Source organism: Anabrus simplex, chromosome 11 (genome assembly GCF_040414725.1).
Source record: "Anabrus simplex isolate iqAnaSimp1 chromosome 11, ASM4041472v1, whole genome shotgun sequence".
Classification (NCBI taxonomy): domain Eukaryota; kingdom Metazoa; phylum Arthropoda; class Insecta; order Orthoptera; family Tettigoniidae; genus Anabrus; species Anabrus simplex.
Window position 1 is genome coordinate 85,262,050 of NC_090275.1, and position 22,604 is coordinate 85,284,653.

The window sequence follows — 22,604 nt, forward strand, 5'->3', positions numbered from 1 at the left end:
TTTTTGATAATTTATTTTAATTCTTCTAATTTGGGGAGATGGCACACAATAATAGGGATAATGCTAACATTATGGCCGACTATTTTAAAGAATTACTTAACTGTAAAGATCCAAAAGAACAATTCAAGTCTCTCCCCTCAGTAGTTACACCTCCCTTTCCTGTTTATACCTTAAATGTTGACCCGAACTTGTTCGTCTTGTAAAAAGTCGCTGAGGTGCGCCTCTCTAGCGTGAAGACTAGTATACCTTGTGTCCTAAGCATTATATAAGTAATTCTATCACCACCAGTTGTATATGTGCTACGTTTGTTTTCTAGTGAACTATTTCATGTGTTTTGGAAACATTCTGTGTGTCAATGCACATCTCTGCTTAACTCAATCTGCAAGTCCTTGTCAACCACATAATCTTGAGAACATCATTGGTGTCCTAATTTATAGCAATTTTGTGCGAGTGTAGAAATGGTACAATTATTTATAAGTATTGTATCTGGGTGACATAAAAGCCAATATCCATTTCAAGAATAATAATAATAAGAAGAAGAAGAAGCGCAGTCATAGCAGAGGGCGATGGTATGATAAATCCCGATTCCCTGGCAGGGTTGCCACCGTTAGTACTAGATCTAGTACTTCGTGGACATTTTTAGTACGTTAGTTCTTTTTATGGAAATCTAGTACTTTTTACGGAGGTAGAGTAAACGTTTTTCCACTGCAGCAGAAGAACAAGAAAGAAACTGATAAGAAGTTTCAGGGCCAAGTGTCTATCTTTTCATGTTGAATTCTGTGAAAAAGTTTTTTTAGATGGTAGTTTTTAGTGATCCTATTTTAAGAAATCTCTACATGTCGAACTAGAAAACTGCAAAGGAGATGGCAGTTTCATCAATATAATCCCATTAGCTATATATTTCCCTAATGCAATTACAGAAAGTGGTTATGAAGTTAGATTGGAAATGGTGGGTGGCAAAGTCCACAGTCCACCTTTAAAACAACACGCTATTAAACAATAGGCCCTATTTATATTGAACTTGTGTATTCGACAGACTGGAACGGCTTTTAAGTTACATTTTACTGAGTCGACACTGGAAAGTATGGTTTCCTTCTTAACAAACAAGTCCACAGAGTCGCTGAAAGAGAACTAAGAATTCATGGAATTTTGGAACTCTTTAATCGAACTGAAAAATTCTGTAGCCGACTACATCTTTTCAAATTTGACAATTTTTTTGCTGAAACAGAACAGTATTTTTTGCTGCTTTTTCTGTTAATAAGACCAGATTAAGAAGTAAACTACTATTCTGTAGCGTATGTGGATTGGCTCCTTCTAAAGCACTCGTCTGCCAAAAATGTTCATATTTCAAAACAGTTTATTGCTTTAGCAATATTTTTCAAGGATTAAGAGAAGAGCAAAATGTAAAATACGGTACATGTTAATATATTCTAAAAGATAGCCAACTTTTGAGTAGTGTATGAAGACAAAATGAATATATATATATGTGTGTGTGTGTGTGTGTGTGTGTGTGTGTGTGTGTGTGTGTGTGTGTGTGTGTGTGCTATTCATAGTGTTCATATTCTAAACATAAATAAATGACTCTCATCTGGTAGTCGCTTGGAACTGGAAGTGTTAGGATAGTGGGTATTGAAACTGCAACATTGCTGCTTCCCATCATAGATATCAAAACCGATAACTTCTGATAATTACGATTTCCTCATTTAATAAAGTTGTATTTTTGATAAGTATACTTTTTTCTATACTGCCTTTATGAATAATGCTACTCCATTGTAAAAAAACCGATTTAGTACTTTTTTTTGCATAATCTAGTACCTTTTCACGGGAAAATTTAGTACGAACATTTTTTGTCCGGTGGCAACTCTGTTCCCTGGAGTGGTTGGAGCAACGAGCTAGAATAACATAGAGGGGCTGTATACCTGATATCAACGCTCCCTGCTTGAAGCAAGTTGATAAGGGGCAGCCATCTTAACGGTTGTCAAAACAAAGCGAATTGGCGCGAGAGCATATGTTGAGGTGACAGGGAGATCGTGTATGCCAATTTAATTCCCTAAGTTTTAAGAAGTGAAAAGATAGATTCTCGCTTTCAAGAATGCCAGCCGTAAGCTCAGCATATGGTTGTACTAATCGGAGTAATAAAACCAAGGATATATCGTACTTTAAGTAAGTATTACTGAATTATAGCCGAGATTCCTTTTTGTAATTTCTGTTTGTAATTAAATCCATTTTATTGTTTACTTAGCGAAAGTACGGATAGCCACGGTAATTATTTGTCGAATTTTGTTTCATATTTCGTTTAAAGAACAAGGAATTAACTGAACAATGCGTTGTGAGGAAGAAAAGAGATAAATGGTATCCCACTCAATTCAGTTGCTTATGCTCTGTACATTTCCAGCCCTATTTAATTTTCATTCACATTTACAAATAAAGGAAATGGAACGCCCACCACCAAGAAAACGTAACCGCAAAAAATCACTTATTTCGTTCAAACGTACACCAAGTATGATAAATACAGCATTTTACTGCTATTTTTGAAATGTATACAGCCTTTATTGTAGATGTCTGTTGCCTTGGTTTTTAAAACTATGCCACACTGCATAATGGACAACTTTCAAGCTAGTAATCCCAGTATGATATGGTAATGGGAGAAACATGATATCCCCCTATATTATAATAAATAATTACACTAAACAATTATTGTGGTAAAGTATTCATGGGCCGCCTCTGTGGTGCACTGGTTAGCGTGAGCAGCTGCCACCCCTGGAAGCCCGGGTTCGATTCCCAGCTCCACCACGAAATTTGAAAAGGGGCACGAGGGCTGTAACGGGATTCTATCAGCCTGGGGAGGTCAACTGAGTAGAAGTGGGTTCGACTCCCACCTCAGCCATCCTCGAAGTGATTTTCCGTGGTTTCCCACTTCTCCTCCAGGCAAATGCCGGGATGGTACCTAACTTAAGGCCACGGCCGCTTCCTTCTCCCGCCCCCCCCACAAGGCCCCTGTTCAGCATAGCAGGTGCAGCCCTCCCTCGCAGTTGTATCCCCCGACCCAATATCTCACGCTCCAGAACACTGTCCTTGAGGTGGTAGAGGTGGGATCCGTCGCCGAGTCCGTGGGAAAAACCAACCCGGGAAGGTAAACAGATTAAGAAAGGAACACAGTACTCATGAGGATGCAATAATTTTAAAAATATTAACAGAATGAGGTTGTACAGTATTTATGTCAATCGTTTTTATTCTAATTTACGCTTAACCACAACAGCCAAGCAGGGTAACGCTCTTGTTCCGATTTCGAGGCCTATTCGTATGTCACTGTGCGATGATTTCGAACTAGCCTACAATCAACTGATCGTGATGTTGGCTTCGTGCCGCAATATGATGAAGTGGCGGTATTCGCTTTCATGCTTCAAGATTTCGGCAACGGACTTTAATTCTCCCCCAGCGATTCTAAAATGCGCATTTTCTACACTTTTCGTCATTAAAAGGCCATGCCCCCTTGCTTGTGTGACAACAGGAAACATGGCGGACGTTCGTTCTATTAGGTTCACCCAGGCAGCGCTTCCGCCTCTCTATGTTATTCTAGCTCGTTGGGTTGGAGGTATAGGATTGCACCAAATACAGTAGAGACGATACATGACACGGATTTAGCCTTGTTAAAATGGGAGACAATTCGACGGTTGCGCTCCTAGTGACTTGATCTGAAAAGTCGCGCTAAATTCTAATATCAATGGAAATGCATATACGAAAATGGATAAATAAGTTACGTCTAGAAAGGAAGTATTATTGAAATAGTAACTTCGAAGTTGCTAAAGCAATTCTGGATAAATGAATGAAGAATTATTTAAAAGGTTATTATTTAAAGACTGAAATTAGACATATAAACAAGATGTGAAATGGACTGCTGTGAAATGGCTTGATCTTTCATTTATGCATTACTTTTTTTTTCCTTTAGCATTCCTCCCTGGACTTTTACGGTTAGATTTGTCTTTTATTTCATTTAAAAACACTGTATCATCACATTAAGACACTTGCCAATCAATAAAAATATCGGCACATTCCTTACACACATGATGAAATGAATTAAAATTTAAAAGCTGGACAATTTTTCTCTTAACATAAAGCCTACCGGTACTAACAGAAAGAAAATCTATAAAATCCCGGCTTTAATCTGAGAAGAGGGATAAAAGAAGGAAAAGTATGAAAATGTTGTCGATAGTGATGCTTTGAGGATTATTTGCGTACAATTAGAGTAAAAATGTAACGTACCCTGGGCTGTATAGTCGAGGATTTCTAAAGTCGCTGGCCTGGAAATGATCTGAACAGATCTTATAATTCGTATATAAGCGTAACGTCCCTTCTTTTTTGTACACCTTATCCAAATCACTTCTGTGACATTTCAAAACCCACAGATCACACCTACAACAACACATCGGTATTGAAGGTTAACTGCTGCACTATACAATAAAATATGCGTATTATACTGTATTTTAAGCCAGTTAAAATATGGGTCGAACAGGTCAGAAGATTATGAAGTACTACAAAAATATCTTTGCCACTGGAAGAATATATATGCAAACACAATATTACTTACATTTTCTTGTCATGAGGGAGGCGAAAGAAAGACCGCGCATTCTTCTCTACTTCATAGTTGCTGCAGCCAAATACAGCACATACCTTTCTCCACATGTTGAGAGGAGATATCAAGTAATGACACACGCTACTATTTAATTATGACAACTCACCGAAAACGCATAAATAACACCAAAAACTTCACACACAAATACACGTGCTCTTATGACAGAATCAGTAGTTCTCAGGTCTACCCGCTAGAGAGAGCTCTAATAGCTGTCCCTCGATATCTCGCTGAGTGTCGCCTATTGTCTGTACTGTATTTGATTGCACCCATGTACCAATAAGTAGGGATGGGCTGCGAACGGATTCGCGAAGAGTCGAGACTGCTACCTCTGGAACCGACACTCTCGACCAAAGAGGATAGATGCTCTCGACTCCAGTATCGACTCCACTGATGCAGTAACACCATGTATCAACTATTGTTGGAACTGTTTGGAATTATAGTTCCACGTTCCTCCCTTAGTAACTCGCGATACGATGAATACAAAATGATTATTAGCCAGCAAACCTTAAAGATTGTTTCGGGATTTTATCATCGTCAGTGTTAATGTTGTAGGTCTATTTTGGCGACGATGATGATAATTGTAGTGGGACCAATATTGACTTTAGCGAGTTCATCTCCGCGGTGTACGGGGCAACGCGTGCGCCTATTACCCGGCGGTCCCGGGTTCGATTCTCGACCGGATTAGGCTTTTTTAATTGTAAATGATTAATACCCCTGGCCTGGGGCATAAGACAGAAAAAAGGAAGCGAGTGCTTAGAGTACGATTTTACAACAAATATTTTACCAAACGTGCGTCATAATAGCCGCCTCCGCAGTCTATGGAGACCCCGGGATCGATTCCGGCCAGGTCAGGGATTTTTACCTGTATCTCAGGTTTCGTGATCACGTTGAGGAAGAGACCGGGTATAGAAAGCCAAGAATTACGGTCGAGAGGATTCGTCGTGCTGAACACACGTCACCTCGTAATTTACTGGCCTTCGAGCTGGGCAGAGGTCACTTGGTAGGCCAAGGGCTACCAGGGCTGTCGCGAAAAGGGGCTTTTGTGTATACTACTACTACTACTAATAATAATAATATTAATAATAATAATAATAATAATAATAATAATAATAATAATAATAATAATAATAATAATAATAATAATAATAGTGATGCAACAAGACTTAACGTGGTCCTTGAATTATAATGATAATCTACAACCTGTTTTCCAGTCAGTGACCGGGTCAGGAATGGAATGAATGAAGCCCCCATCCTGCGGCGAGGATAGGAATTGTACCGGTTGCCGAGACCTGCCGCACTCCTCAGGGGCAATGATGAATGCCTGACAGATAAAATGAAATGATGTTGGAGAGTCTTGCTAGAATGGAAGACTGTATTTGACGCAAGCGGCCTCGCAATGAGAGTCAAGTTCGCTTGGAGTCGCGAGGCTTCATGCGAAGCGACCGTGCGGTCCCGCAATGCGCATCAAGTTAACTTGGAGTCGAGAGGCTTCACGCGAACCGAGACCGGTGTTCGGAGTCGATGGAGTCGACGCTCTCGATTCTAGGCTGCAGTCGCGCGGGTCACGCCCATCCCTACCAATAAGTCTAGGCGACAACCATGCTGAGGTTTTCCGTAATAGGAAAGGAATTTTTAGTTTTAATTGTCAGGGCATAGTCAACCACGAGATGAAATTTATTGATTTCGTCACGGGTTGGCCAGGTTCTACGCACGATACCGGTAATAGAATTTTCAACAACAACAGGATTTGTTTACAATTTGAAACGGGACAGCGACGTGGATTACTCGTTGGAGATAGCGGTTACGCTTGCAGGCCATTCCTGATGACACCCCTTATTAATGTTCAAACACCACATGAGGAAGCATACAATGCCTCTCGCATTCTTGCTAGAAACGTAGTAGAGAGAACATTCGAAAGCTGGAAGAAAAAAATTCAGTGTTTACCAAGGCAGTTTACATTGAAAGTAAACAACATTGTGACTACCGTTGTACGGTACTTCATAACATTGCTGCAGATCGTGGTATCCTGGAAGAACCTACTTATTCTCTTTGGGAAGAACCTGATGAAGGGAATGACGATGGTGGACATCATGACCGACCTACACCCCAGATGTTGGGAGTTGAGAGCTGTAGTCAGAAGACGTATCATAGAACGATATTTTAACTGAAATCTAAAGTAAACAACGTTACCCTTTCTTAAATGCATTGCCGGTACCTCAATTATGTAATATCATTTGCTTCATAAAATTGTTTTATTAATGCCCTACATTCTATTTCATAATAATTCTGCACATTTATATAATAATAATAATAATAATAATAATAATAATAATAATAATAATAATAATAATAATAATAATAATAATAATGTGTCCATTAATATCAGTCATTTGAGGTTAGGTTAACACATACATTATTGGTTCCTTTTTTTTTATTTGATGGAGTTCATTCATCTGCATGAGAGTCAACTTATGCACCTCCTATTGGAATCTCATCCTTGCTGCATGGAACTCCTTCTCCTACTGAATCTTGAGTTGGTGAAGCTCTTTCATCTGGTCTATATCGAGTTCCTTCCTGGCTTGCTGATATGACATTGCCGCAGCTCGTGGTCTAGTCGCACATTTGGACATACCGGTACTCTTTCTTGGTTCTGTGGTTTCCTTTTCAGCTGATGATTCTGCCAGTAATGTAGGCTCACTCTCAGCTCCCGATGTTTCTCGTACTTCAGTGAATTCATCGTACATCTGTTCCGTATCCTCTTCATCTATGAATCCATCGGTGTCAAACTCACTGGGAAACCTCAGATTAAGGCGAGTTACTACACTTTTCACCGTTGCCAGAAAACTGTCATCCTTGTCTCTTTTGTACTAGGCCCTCCACCAGTTGCAATACTTTGGTTTCTTTGTTCCATTTTGTGTTGTCTGGATCTAAATTTATTATTGTTCCAACACCTTTTCAACTGGTCTCCACTTCTCTTGCTTGTGTTAGCTATACTACAAAATTTTGCACTAATGTCCTCCCACGCTTTTAATTTTTCTCTCATAGTAACACTGTCTTCATGTTTTCAACTATATCTTTCTTCTCTTTTACAAATTCTAATAACACTTCCCTTTCATAGTTGTTGAAGACTGGCAGTTTTTTTCTTTCTTTTCTTTTCATCCATCGTCAAGAAATTAAAATTAACTGTATTGGAGTGAATTCATGTAGAGTCCAATGCGATCTGTAATGCAGGGAACAGCTGAATTTAAGAAAACAACATTGAGTGATGGGAGACACAACACTGCTTTTCTATTCTTTTCATTACTAACTTCATATCTTATTCTTCACATCGTAACTTACCAAAGTCTACTTACGCCAGAGTCTACTTTGTAAAAGCTGCATCTATGAAACGGACTTCCACGAAACTCTACTAAGCGAACTTACGTAAGTCGAAGTCAAAGTCTCGTTCATGAATACGACTCTTAATTCTTCTAAATCATTTATGATCTCTGTGAACCAAGTGTTGTTTTGTTTTTTCAGAAGTAACTAAATAACTGCTTTACTAGTCGGGTTTCTGGCTGTCTGAATATATGACAAAAAATGGCAATTCTCCTTCTCCGCATTGTATCTATTATTGATTCGCTTTCACGATATACCACTTCTTCTTCTTCTTTATCTGTTTACCCTCTAGGGTTGGTTTTTCTCTCGGACTCAGCGAGGGATCCCACCTCTGCCGCTTCAAGGGCTGTGCCCTGGAGCTTCAGACTCTGGGTCGGGGGATACATCTGGGGAGGATTACCAGTACCTTGCCCAGGCAGCCTCACCTGCTATGCTGAAAAAGGGGCTTTGCAGGGGGATGGGAAGATTGGAAGGGATAGACAAGGAAGAGGGAAGGAAGCGACCATGGCCTTAAGTTGGGTACCACCGGGCGAGTTGGGCGTGCGCGTAGAGGCGCGCGGCTGTGAGCTTGCATCCGGGAGATAGTAGGTTCGAATCCCACTATCGGCAGCCGTGAAGATGGTTTTCCGTGGTTTCCCATTTTCACACCAGGCAAATGCTGGGGCTGTACCTTACTTAAGGCCACGGCTGCTTCCTTCCAACTCCTAGGCCTTTCCTATCCCATTGTCGCCATAAGACCTATCTGTGTCGGTGCGACGTAAAGCCCCTAGCAAAAAAAAAAAAAGTTGGGTACCATCCTGGTATTTGCCTGGAGGAGAAGTGGGAAACCACATAAAACCACTTCCACGATGGCTGAGGTGGGAATCAAAACCACCTCTACTCAGTTGACCTCCCAAGGCTGAGTGGACCCCGTTGAAGCCTCCGTACCACTTTCCAAATTTCGTGGCAGAGCCAGGAATCGAACCCGGGCCTCCATGGGTGGCAGCTAATCACACTAACCACTACACCACAGAGGCAGACGATATACCATTTCATTAGGTAATAATCTCTATTGCCCATCAACTTTGTGTTTCTTATTGATGATTGTCCTGATGATTCTTTTATCTACTTTCTGCATTTTATCGGTTGTTGATTTAGTGTTCAACTTGAAGAGTGTTTCAGTAGCATAGTTGCTTCGGGTTTTACAACTGTATTGTAATGTCGAAATTTAGCATTCATTAGCTTTTTTTTTTTAAATAAGCTAGGTGATTTGCTGTCCTGTTTTCAGTTTAGATGTTCTGCTGTCGATCAATGTTTTCTCTTTTGTGTTCCAGGTTATAATTTCCTCAAGATATTTGAACTTATTCACAATCTTAATTTGTTTGCCATTGTTGAGGTGAATGGCTGGTGTTTCAATTCTGAAGGTCGGCAACATTTCAGTCTTTTCAAATGACCAGGCGAGTTGGCCGTGCGGTTAGGGGCGTGTGGCGGTGAGCTTGCATCCGGGACATAGTGAGCTCAAATCCCACTGTTGGCAGCCCTGAAGATGGTTTTCCGTTTATTTCCATTTTCACACCAGGCAAACGCTGGGGTTGTACCTTAATTAAGGCCATGGCCACTTCCTTCCATCTCCTAGGCCTTTCCAATCCCATCGTCGCCATAAGACCTGTCTCTCTCAGTGCGATGTAAAGCCACTAGAAAAAAAAAAATGTCTTTCCAAACGAGATTTGCAGTCCGATTTTTTCAGCAATTTTCTCGAGTTCTTCAATTTGAAATTTAGCTTCTTCCACACTTCTTACTAGTACCACAAGATTGTCTGCAAATGCTAGGCAATTAGGTTTAATATTTCTGCCTATCTTGATGTTTGAATGACATTTCTTTATCCATTCTCGCATGACTTTCTCCAGGGCACAGTTAAACAATAATGGCAAGAGTCCATCTCCCTGTCGAAGTCCAGTGTGGATTTCAAATGGCTCAGACAAAATGAAATGGCGTATGGCTTTTAGTGTCCGGAGTGTCCAAGGACAAGTTCGGCTCGCCAGGTGCAGGTCTTTTTGATGTGACTCCCGTAGGCGACCTGCACATCATGATGAGGATGAAATGATGATGAAGACAACACATGCACCCAGCCCCCGTGCCAGAGAAATTAACCAATTATGGTTAAAATTCCCGAACCTGCCGGGAATTGAACCCGGGACCCCTGTGACCAAAGGCCAACACACTAACCATTTAGCCATGGAGCCGGACATGGCTCAGACAATTTGCCTCTAAAGTTGACTTTCGACTTAGTATTCTTAAGAGTGATTCCAATAAGATTGATCAGTTTTTGGTGTAAACCAAATTCTTTAAGGACTTCCATTAGTGACTCACGAAGAATATGCTGTCATAAGTTTTTTTGAAATCAACAAAAGTGATGATTAATCTCTTGTTCCAAACTCTATGGTGTTTCATGACCCACTTAAGTCTGATGATTTGATCGGAACAGCTTCGTTCCTGGTCAAAATCCTCCCCGATATTCTCCCACTTCCTGGTCAAGTTGTTCCTGAATTCTTGTATATATAATTTTAGACAAAATCTTATAAGTAACATCAAGCAGAGATATAAGTTTTTACCGTGATAATTACTGGAATCCGATCTATCACCTTTTTTGTGCAGTGGCTAGATTATTGCTATAGTCCATTCCTCAGGCATTTTTTCAGTATTCCAGATGTCTATGATATGTTTATGTAAATTTTGAAGGGTTTGTTTATTTGCATTTTTCCATAGTTCTGCTACCAATTGATTCTCTCCTGCTGCTTTGTGGTTCTTGAGGGAATTTATTGCTTTGAATTGAATTGTTCTTTTGGATCTTCACAGTTAAGTAATTCTTTAAAATAGTCGGCCATAATTTTAGCATTATCCCTATTATTGTGTGCCATTTTCCCAATTTTATTTTTTAACGTAAGTGTAGGTGGAGTTGTACTATGATTGATATTGTAGGAATGTTTTGTGTTCTTTGCAGGATTTTTTGGTTTTCCGTTGTTGGTCAGATAACCAGGCTTTATGCCTTTCTTGAATTGCACTGTCACATTCCTCATTCCACCAGACATGTTTCTTTCTCCGCTTAATGGGAGCAATTTCCTCAGCTACAGTTTTCAGTTTGTTAATTATCGTCCCCAATTTGTCACTGAGTGGATTGAGATTTTTGTCTCTGTTTAGGTGTTAACTTTATTTTAATTTTTGATATATAATGATCTGAATCAATGTCAACCCCCCGGAGGACTTTCACATTATAAACTTCTTTGTAGTAATCTCTATCCATGGCTACGTGGTTAATTTGAAACCCCCTACCAATTTTACATTAGGACATTTTCAAGTCATTAATTTGTGTGGTTGTCACTTAAATCTTGTGGTTTCCAAAATAAGTCCATGGTCCTCACAAAATTCAATTAATCTATGCCCATTTTTTGTTTGTGAATTTATGAGCTGGCCATCTTCCCACTACTGTACGATGTTTTCTTTCTTGCCCTATTTTGTCATTGAAATTTCTCAAGCAAGAGTTTAATGTTTAGGCCTAATATCAGGGATGTTTAATAGTAGATGGTTCAGTGCTTCCCAAAATTTGTCAGTTTCTTCTGTTTCTTTGGCATTTTTGTCGTTTGTTAGGGCATGGACATTTGTCAGAGTATAAGTTTTATTCCCCACTTTAATTGTTAATGTTGCCATTCTTGGAGAGGTTATGGACTAGGAATCCCATTTGAAATTGGTGAATATTTATTATTATTATTATTATTATTATTATTATTATTATTATTATTATTATTATTATTATTATTATTATTCCCTTTTCCAGATTCTCTCTGGGTACGGTAGTGTACCAAAGCACTCCTCCTTAGTCGATCTTTCCACCATTCCTCTTCTAGTACTTTATTGCTGTTGACTCCTCTATTTGCAATACAGTCCACAACAGAGCTCCTCCATCTCATTCTAGGCCGTCTCCTTGGCCTCTTTCCAGTCTCTCTATCCATGAATGTTCTCTTTGGTATTCTCTCTCCTGGCATTCTCATCGTGTGTCCAAACCATTTTAGCTTTGCTATATCAATCGCTTCTTAAAGTTTACACACTCCCACGCTTCTCCTTATTTCCTCATTTCATATTCTATCTCGTCTTGTCTTTACCTGTATGCTCTTCAAGAACCTCATTTCAGCTGCTTTTATCTTACTTTGGTTCCGCTTAGTCAACGTTCAGGCTGCTGAAACATAGGTCAGTATAGGTTTATAACAGGATGAGTATAAAACCTTCTTGCACTTCATTGGCACATCTTTGTTCCATAAAATGTCTCTCACACACTGGTAGAAACTTACAGAATGCTGTATTCTTAAATCAATTTCTCCATCCTAATTTCCATCTTGTGACATCACGCTGCCCAAATATTAAAAAATTTTCACTACTTCAGGAGGTTCATTTTGTATTTTACTTCTTGTCATGATCAAAGTCTTGCTTTTCGCAGTACTAATCTTCATTCCAAAATTTCTTATCTCGTCATTCCATAAATCGACTTTTGTCTGTACTTTCTCTTCATTATCTCCCCAAACTACAATGTCATCAGCAAAGAGCATAGATTTTACTTGCTCACCCATCATCTTCTCCTTGATATTACAGTATGTAGAATTCTATCCATGATGATAATGAAGAGTATGGGAGACAATACACTTCCCTGTCTTAAACATGTCTTAACTCTGAACCATTCAGTTTTACCCACTTTGATTCTAACACAGCTTTTACAATTTTGATACAGTGCTATTACCATGTGCATTGTTTTGTTCCCAATCTGTATCTCTGTCAATGTTTTCCATACCTAATTCCTTGAGACACTGTCATATGTCTTTTCAATATCTAGAAACGTTACTACCCTGTCCTTTCCATATTCCCAATACCTTTCCATCATTTGATGCAATGTAAATATTGGTGTCTGGCCAGTTAATCTGCTATGGTTATGGAGTAAACCATACAGCCAGTGTCCCCTGCCAAGTGTTGGGCAGCGGTAAATAGCCTGACCCACAATAAGGACCAATGGCTAAGGGCAGAGGAGTCTTTATAGAAGGGAAATGGGCCCTCAATGGAGGAAATGCCACTGAAACCCCATGTCAATTGTAGCGTCTGTACTCAAGAGAGCGGCTACAAAAGGCGTCTGTTTTCCATGTTAGGAGCAGCCTACAAGTTTCTGCTGGCAGTAGCTCTAAAATGCCCTTGGGAGTGGCGAACCCATCATAATAAAAGCCTGTATGGTGACAAGTGATGACAAGTTTTATTATTATTATTTTAATTTTCTTTTTACGAGCGAATGGACCACTAAGGATCATGCTACAACTTTATTTCTTTCTCTTCATGCAGAGTTTTCTCTGTGTCCAATACTCCTTCATGCGTTCGCTGGCCTGCTTCCATTGTTCATCTGTTCAGGCTCTTCCGGTCTTCCTAGTTCTTCCTGCGGCTTGAACACCTTCCAAATTCTTCAGTGTGTTCCTAAACGCATTCCTTTCTAACAGCTGGTCTTCCAAGATGCTTAACCTTTCCATATCCTTCTTCATTTCCTTAATCCATGCTGTAGTGGTCTTTTTTCCCCAGAAGTAGTCAAATTTATTATTATTATTATTATTATTATTATTATTATTATTATTATTATTATTATTATTATTATTATTATTATTATTATTATTATTATTTAAAGGGTGTGAGTAGAGCTGTAAGAGGATGAAGAAATATTGGAAGCATAGAAATACTAATTTTTTGTTTGTTTTTTGTATAAATTGACATGTGGTCCTATGTTGGCCATAAAATGTTACAATTACAATTTAATTACTGTATTTTTTTTTTGTTATCTATTGCATACCTTGAGAGACATGGCTTTGTTGTTTATTCTTTTAGGTTGGTGATCCTGAGGAAGTAACTGCTTTGGGAGGAGTCTTTGGTCCTGGACGAACAAAGCCACTTCCAATTGGCTCAGTGAAATCCAACCTTGGCCATTCTGAACCTTCTTCCATAATGTCCTCAATCTCAAAGAGTATTCTCTGCATGGAGATGGGAAAGTTATTGCCCAACCTGCATTACGACACTCCACACCGTCAAGTTAAGGATTTATTGACTACATCTTTCAAGGTAAATACTTATGAATATAGCATCTACAGTCTGTATATACAGTATATGTACAGTATTTAAAGGGTATGAGTATGTCAGTAGCACAGGTGGGATCTTTTCTGGGGAGAGCTTTGATGATAAGATGTCTTAACTGTGGCAAACCTTATGCAGCAAAATAGTGTTCACTATGAGGAGATGAAATAAAGATATGTTTATGATACCTGATATTTTAAAGTCAGTGTTAATCAAGCTACCATATATTATTGCTATTCTTATACAGGATACAAAGTATTTTATTCCGTATTTGAAATAAAAAGTTAACTGAACTGTAAATTGTAGAAAACAGGTGGAATTTGACTCAACAAGGAACTCCAGGCTGCAATTCTTTGACCACTTCATGAACAGTTAAAAGTTATTTCCCTGAAAACTTCTGTTTTTAGGGCCACACAGTTTAAGTCTTGAACAGATATGGCGTGCACTTGACAATGTCAGCAGTTATACTAAGCTTTGTTGTACACTGAGAGGCAACAGGATCACGTATTGCCACCAAATGATATTGCCAACTTCTTAAAATTATGGTCAATATCACTGTGCAAGAGAACTGGTGTATGGTAACCAACAGGAGTATTTGTATGAAAGACAAGAAAGTGTTTCCTGGACAGACAGCTGTGTTCCTATATTAGTAGTGCTTGCTTGTAAACTATAAAGAGTTAAAGCAAAAATAACTTTCTTTGCCATTATCATCTGCAGAACAAAGTAGTCATTTGTTAAAAGAGAGGAAAGTATCAGAGCTTTAGTCCCTTTAGCATCTCCCAAGGCTGTGCCACTGAGTATGCATAATTCCTTGCATTCAGAGTGTAGAACACATTCATATCCTATGAGGTGACTAAAAGGGTAAAACCAAGGTGCTGTCAACCTGCAAGTTTGGGCAGACTACCATGGAGCCTGTAGCTTACTCTGGTAGGCAACTTGCACTAACTTGTACCAGGCTCCATACTTTCATCTTTCCTATCTGACTTCTCATGGTCAACTCTTGTTCCTTTTTTGACCCCATTTGTTTTAGGTTTATGAAGTCTAGGAAGTCTTTGAATTTACACCCGTCATGTTTTTTCTATTTCTGAAAAAGAAAACATTTAATTAGTAACAGTATGACATGTTCCGTTCCTGACAGATCATCATCAGATTTTATCAGATAAAATTTTAAAAATTATTATTGATTAATTACAGACTATAAACTTAATTTTATCCATATTGATGGCTAAACTCTTACAAAAGCAGTATTTATTGTCCTCCTAAGTGAATACATTAGTATCATCTTGTAAGATGAATGTTATTTGGACATGTTTTAACTTGCTACATGTCATTTTCAGTTAAACACCTTGAATTAAAATAACATTAAAATTAACATTATGAAATAACATTAAAATATTGCTAAAAGTTCATGATAATGTAAAATGGAAGGTACAAGTGGGCATGTTATCTTGTGTGTTCCGGTCTCAATGCTGCGAGGCTCAGTCTCTTGTCCATGAGTATAAACTTGAATATTTTCCATCCATGTGTCTCTTCGACCGCCAACCTATTATAGAGACATTGACATCACTAGGTTTTGTAGACATGTAGATAAAGTCTGTTTATCAGGTCGTTATCATCCTACTGTATGTGAAAGTGACTGTCTGACCGAGAATCAAGCGGTCATTACCGAACTTGACACCCAAAAGGGCGACCAATGGCTATGGGCAGAGGAGTCCTCCCTTTGGAGGCCAAGTGAAGCCTTTGTGTAAGAAATGACTCATACATTCAGCAGAAAAGAGAAAATGATCAATGGTTTAGATCAGGGCTTCTCAAACGCCCAAAATCTCACGCGTGCAAACAGCGGTGCAGAGTTCCTTGCACAGTGTATTGGTCCCGCTCGGCTTGGCTCAGACCAACGCTTCGTTTCTGGGCTACTTGGCTAAGCTCGGCTCAACTCAGCTCAGATTTGGAGCGCTACGGAGCAAGTGAGGAAGAGGGAGACAGGGGGAGCGAGCAAGACAGACGTGGGGAAAGAGAGAGACAGCGCTATTGCTCCAAATCGAGGAGTGGGGGTCTGCACTCTGGTCATCCAAGTGAAGTCATCTTTTGCACCGTGCACAGTGCATGCACCAGACGCATGCACCCTGAGAGGCCCTGGTTTAGATGGTGGGAGTGGAACCCATTTCCAACGGCAGATAAAACGCAAGAACTTCCTGTCAGCAATGTCTGTACTTCAGTGAAATCCTGAGGAGAAGCCTAAAGTTACATCTTTCACTAGGTATAAAATGCTTCTGGGAGTGGTGACCCCACCATAATAATATCCTATACACAATATAGTACATCTAAACTTGCCTCGAGAAAAGTTAGGGCATACACTGCAAGTGATGTGCAGTTCCTTGAGTACTAGGAGAACTGTTAAAAATGGGCAACCAGTAACGAATATTATGAATCTGGGCATAATCAGCCTTATCACCCTGACAGGAAAGGCAGAAGAAGTGGTGGATTTTATGCAGAAAGAGGGTATAGAAATCGTGAGGTTGAGCAAAGCTAAATGGAAGGGGAAATGAAAGAAGAGAATGAGGAAAGGCTATACACTACTGGAGTGATGGCAGAGAGGCGAAAAATGGAGTGGGCCTGATAATTTCAAAACAGCCAGAAGAGTATGTGGATATGACTGAGTACATCAGCGACAGCGTAATAAAAATTAGACTGAGAATGAGGAACGAAGTGAAGGACTTTATACAAGTGTATACATGCACAGACAGGGAACAAAAAGGAAGATATTGAGGAATTCCTGGAGAAACTAGACAAGGAGATAACTGATGTCAAAGTGACTATAAGGGGTGACTTAAATACACAGGTGGGAAACGAAAGACAAGAAAAGAAGAAGTAATCAGACCACATGGATATGGGGAAAGGAATGAAGAAGGAGAGAAACTGGTTGAGTTTTATGAGAGGAATGAAATAATAATAATAATAATAATAATAATAATAATAATAATAATAATAATAATAATAAATGATTGTGGGCAACACATGGTTTCAGAAGAAAAACAGCAAGAAAATTACAAGATATGCCTGGTGTGACCCCCTGTAGGGACACCAAGACCATGACGTCGGTGTGGGGGATTGTGTGCTTGTTGATCCCCAGGGCTGTGCGAGCTCAGAATTACACATGCTAGATCCCTCGGTGTAGGGTCAGACTAACCAATTGTGTCCTGAGTTGCTTGAGAGGTGTCTGTGCTCTTTATTCTTCATTTTTCTACCTTTCTATTCTCACCTTCTTAAATTTAATTTCTCTTCCTGTCTAGCCAACCTCTCTGCCTCAGGTAGAATAAGTTTGTTTGGAGGATTCGCCCTTTCCCAATCACAAGTTTTGGGTTGTAGCAAAGGGATGCGTGGCTACTGGGAGAGTAGTTCTACGCGACCCCCTCCATACACCAGGTGCCTTTGGAGTATCTTCTTTGGTACTACCCAGGGCTCTGCCGAAGGTCAAACTCATATTTCCTGGGCACTCATGGGACAAAAAACAGAACTTTCTTCTTCTTCTTCTTCTTCTTCTTCTTCTTCTTCTTCTTCTTCTTCTTCTTCTTCTTCTTCTTCTAAACCTTCAAAGGGTGACTCCCTTCTAAAAATGGCATCTAACATTGCAAAGAAATGTAAGCTGTATACTCCAGTGCCTGTGGATTATACAAGATGGAGACGCACCAATCCCTGAACTCCTGCAAGGGTGTTATATTTCACAGGGATTTGGTTAAGCCTTCCGATGTCACCATGATCCGATACCCAGCACATTGGCATGTAACCGACGTGAAGAGGTTGACGAGCTGCTCATTATGGGCGCTTTCATCCTCGCCTTCGACGCGGAGACCATGCCTAAAAGGATAAAAGTGGCAATGTACCGACTGACTGTTTGTCCATATATTCGAGCTCCAGTGAGGTGCTATAACTGCCCAAAGTTTGACCACACCTCATAGCAATATCAAGGTTCAACAACCTGCAAAATGTGTAGAAAGTGCGAGCGTGCTGGGGTTGACTGCACATCCCACCTACGTGTGTCACCTGTCCGGGAATGCTTGCTCTAATCTCAGGAGTGCCCCACATTCAAGCAGAAGAAGATGATCCAGGAGATAAAAACACTGGATAAGTTTGTGACCTGTATTTGTGGTATTTGATGAGGATTAAAAGAAGAATCATCATTTCAGAATTTTGTTTTGTATTCTATAAAGCTATTCTGTGTTATTTAATTTTGGAAATTATTATTTGGACTAGAGAAGAAGAAGATTATTTATGTAACTTGAAATTATGTGTATAAGGTATTTGGTGATATTTCATTATATGTTAGGAAAACATGAACAGTATTGGAATATTTAAATTGAAGATCCTTCTAGAACTACAAAATTAATTTTGTTATTGTGTAAAGTTCATAATTTAAATAACAGTGTAATTAGCATTTGTACACTTTAGGTAATAACTTTTGTGGCAGGGTGTAGCAACACATGCCGTCATTAATAGGATGTTTCTAGTTATTTCCGGTTTCATCAGAAAGTAATGTTCAAAGTTGTGAAGGTCTCACCTCATCAAAAAGTTTAGGAGACCTTATTGGTCAAAATGACAAAGTTTCTTATTGGTGAATGTAAGAGCCGCAAGTATTCCCGTGCCCTAATTGGTTATCTTCTGATTGCCCCATTTCCGACTTTTGGCGACTAGACCAGAGCTAAGCTTGTTTCTGTTGTCTTTAATTTCTGACCAGTTAAATGAGCAGATGTCTTCTCCGTCTGTTTATGTTTTTGGATTTTAACTTTAAATGTAAAGTTTGCAGTAGTGGATACGAGTGTGAAAGATATTATCAGATACGTTTCGGCATAATTATTACTAGCCAGAAGGTGCTCCCATAATGGTGTTGCAGCAGTAGCGGCATGAATGTAAGGTTTGTCCCACATGGAAACCTGGCTAATGGAGACTGATCCTTACTGCTTAGCTGCACGTTGAGTCAGCGTTATGGTCTCCTCATCCTTAAGTTATATAATACACGCAGCATCCTAAATCTATCGTTGAGCCAACGTTATGTTATCTACACATCATTCATACTGCCGGGCAAAATCAAAACTTTTAACACAATGTTGGGATGTTTAAATCTGATCCTCGTTGAAACTCGAACACATGAAGTGAAATTCGCTACATAAATAAACTCGAACCTGAAAATATTACTGTGTCTATTTCCTACAGTAAAGCATGAAATTAAAATTAAACAACCTGCTGGAATAGTTGAATCTATTCCTCAATGCAATCTCATACCATGCAGTGAAATTCGCTAAATAAAAATAAACTCAACTCTCGTTTGATATTACGTAATATCACTGAAAACAATAATCACTTCCATTATTATTATTATTATTATTATTATTATTATTATTATTATTATTATTATTATTATTATTATTATTATTATTATTAAAGCGTCTTTATTGTGGCGAAGTTAGGGCTCCCGGCCCTTTCTTACACTTAACCACTTCATGTATATACAATGTATATTTTATATAAAATTTAAACATATGAAATCTTTACAACCTAAAGTATTACTAAAGCAACTAAAGTATCACTAACTAAACTAAGGTGAGTAAAGTATAACTAAATTATATACAGGAACACATTGCAATAAACAACCATATTCACTCTCATTCATGCATCCCATTCACACTCAAAAAAGACTGGAAGTGCTTAAAAGATGACGCTGGCAAAGGATTTTAAATTTTGTCTTAGATTTAGCTTCCCTGATGTCATTGGGGAGTTCATTCCACCAGCTCGTGGCAGTGATCGTGAACGATCTGTTGTAGGTTGCGGTTCGATGCACAGGAATTTCTAGCGTACAGCCTGACCGGGTATTGAACAGGTGCAGGGAACTAAGGTAGCAAAATCTGGTGGATAGGTAAGGAGGAGTGTTTTCAGAAAGCACTTGATACACCAAAGTAGTTGCGTGGAGTCTACGTCTGCCATTCAGTTGTAACCAAGATAATTGTGTATAGAATGGGGATACATGGGCGTATGGTTGTATGTCGAATGCATACCTGATGCATGCATTTTGGGCACGTTGCAGTCTCATGCTTTGCTCATTATTGATATCAATGAAAACTGTATCACAGTATTCGAGAATTGGAAACAAGAGTGATTGAATGAGCTTTATTTTCAAGGACTGAGGAAATATATTTTTAAACCGCTTCAGAGGATGCAGGCTTTGATATACCTTTTGGCACACTTTCATCACATGTTGCGACCAGTTCAATGTTTCGCTTATAGCCACACCAAGATTCATAACTGTTTCACAAAATGGAATAATGGTATTGTTTAGTGCTACAGGAGGAATTTCGTATTGTTTTAAGATGTGTAAATTTTTCGAAGTACCAATGATTATTGCTTGCGTTTTAAGAGGATTAATTTTGAGATTGTTACTCAATGCAAAATTACTTATGAGACTTAAATCAGCATTAACTTTTTCTACAGCACTCTGAATTTTATCAGTTCTTGAGTGGTAGTAGATCTGCAGATCATCAGCATAAAGATGATACTTGCAATGTGTAATCGATTTGGCAACATTGTGTAAGTAAATTGCAAACAGCAATGGTCCAAGTACAGACCCTTGGGGGACACGGAGGGGTTTGTTAAGCCACTCAGATCTGCTATTATTTACTTTGACACACTGACGGCGATTTTTGAGGTACGAACTGAAAAAGTTTATTGCCGTCTTGCTGAAATTTAATGAATCCAATTTTGAAAGTAGCAGTTGAGGAACAACAGTATCAAAAGCACTAGAAAAATCAAGTAGAACCAGTACAGTCACTTGTCGAGTGTCCATTGCCTGTCGGATATCATCAGTTACTTTCAGTAGGGCAGTCGTTATGCTGTGTCCTTTCTTGAAACCAGATTGGTAAGGGTCAAGCAGTGAGAAGTTAGTTAAGTAAGTGAGGACTTGTTCGTGTACCAAGCGTTCTAGTACTTTGGAAAGGGGTGGGAGAATGGATATAGGGCGATAATCTGATGGTAAAATAGGAGAATTCTTCTTAGGAATAGGAATGACGATACCGTGCTTCCACACAGTTGGGAATACTCCCTGTACGAGGCAATGATTAAATATATGCGTCAGAATAGGTAATATGGCACCAATAATATTTTTTATGAAAGATAATGGTATGTTGTCATTACCCGGAGCATCAGACTTGAGGGAGTAAATTACACGCTTCACATCGTTCGCCCCAACTTTTTTGAAAGTGAATTTTACTTGATTTACTCGGGAATGAGCATTTATGGCGTTAATATCATCATCAGTTAGGTCATCAACTAGTTGATGATGATGATGATGATTATTATTATTATTATTATTATTATTATTATTATTATTATTATTATTATTATTATTATTATTATTATTATTATTATCATTATTATGATAGTTAGCATCATAGTCATTATTGTCAGTAATATCATTATTAGTGTATGCTGCTTTCGTAAAATGAGAATTTAGATCATCAAGTGGTATACTGGGTGTCTGCATGGTCAGGCTGCGACCTATACCTATCTGATGCAAATGTTTCCATATTAGTGCTGAACTTCGTCTGTTTGTTATCTCTTGAATATATTTATACTTGCTGTTACGAATTAATTTCTTAACTTGATTTCGAAGAATACGGTAATTTTCGAAATCGCTAGTGCTTTCAGTTCGCCTAAATCGCCTATACCATGCATCACGATTTGCCATGACCGACTTAATTTCATTTGTTAGCCAAGGAGACGAAGGTTGAGAAACTCGAATTTGCTTCTTCGGAGCGTGTTTGTCATACAGTCCTAATATTAAAGAGTTCAGTCTGTCAACCTTATCATCAATGTCATTAGTCAGTAGAATGTCATTCCACGGCGATTGATATGCTTCATTTCGTATTATCTCAGTATTAAAATGGTTGAAGTCTCTTCGCATTATGTACCTGGTTTTGTACTTTGGTGCCTTGAGAGAGTAACATACGTATATGAGATCGTGGGTCGAAATACCTGGTACAGCAAGCTGTCCATGTTTTACCACTTTCTGCGGATTGTTTGTTATAATAAGGTCAATCAGTGTGTGAGACGTGTGGTTTATTCTGTGAACATGGTTAGTCGCGTCTAGTGTCAGTATATTGTAATCCATGCCATGGAATAAGTTTTGTAAGTATGTTGATTCGTTACTTGGACGATATTCATGGCACAATTCGAGTGTGAGACTCCAACTGACCTGTGTTAACACTCCAAACAGGTATCACCGTGAACTGTCCAGTGAAGTAACTTCCCATCGATCTATGCAAGCTAAACTCTTGTTCTTATAAATTCATTTTTCACACCCACAGTGTTTCCAGTCAGCGATATTTTTGTCTCGTAAAGATACAGAATAGAATTCAATTTACAATAATCAAGTATTATCTTGATCATGTGTTAGAATGTATCTTGTTCGTGAGGTCAGCTA

The 22,604-nt window shown here is 38.9% G+C and overlaps 1 protein-coding gene across 1 annotated transcript in view; it reads left to right on the plus strand.

Moving 5' to 3' along the window:
• The window catches only part of LOC136883438 (fatty acid synthase), a 560,183-nt gene that overhangs the window by 108,836 nt on the left and 428,743 nt on the right, over nucleotides 1-22,604 (plus strand). Inside the window, exon 7 of the mRNA XM_067155718.2 lies at nucleotides 13,895-14,125. Coding sequence (XP_067011819.2) covers nucleotides 13,895-14,125 — 231 coding nt within the window. The remainder of the gene's footprint in view (nucleotides 1-13,894; nucleotides 14,126-22,604) is intronic.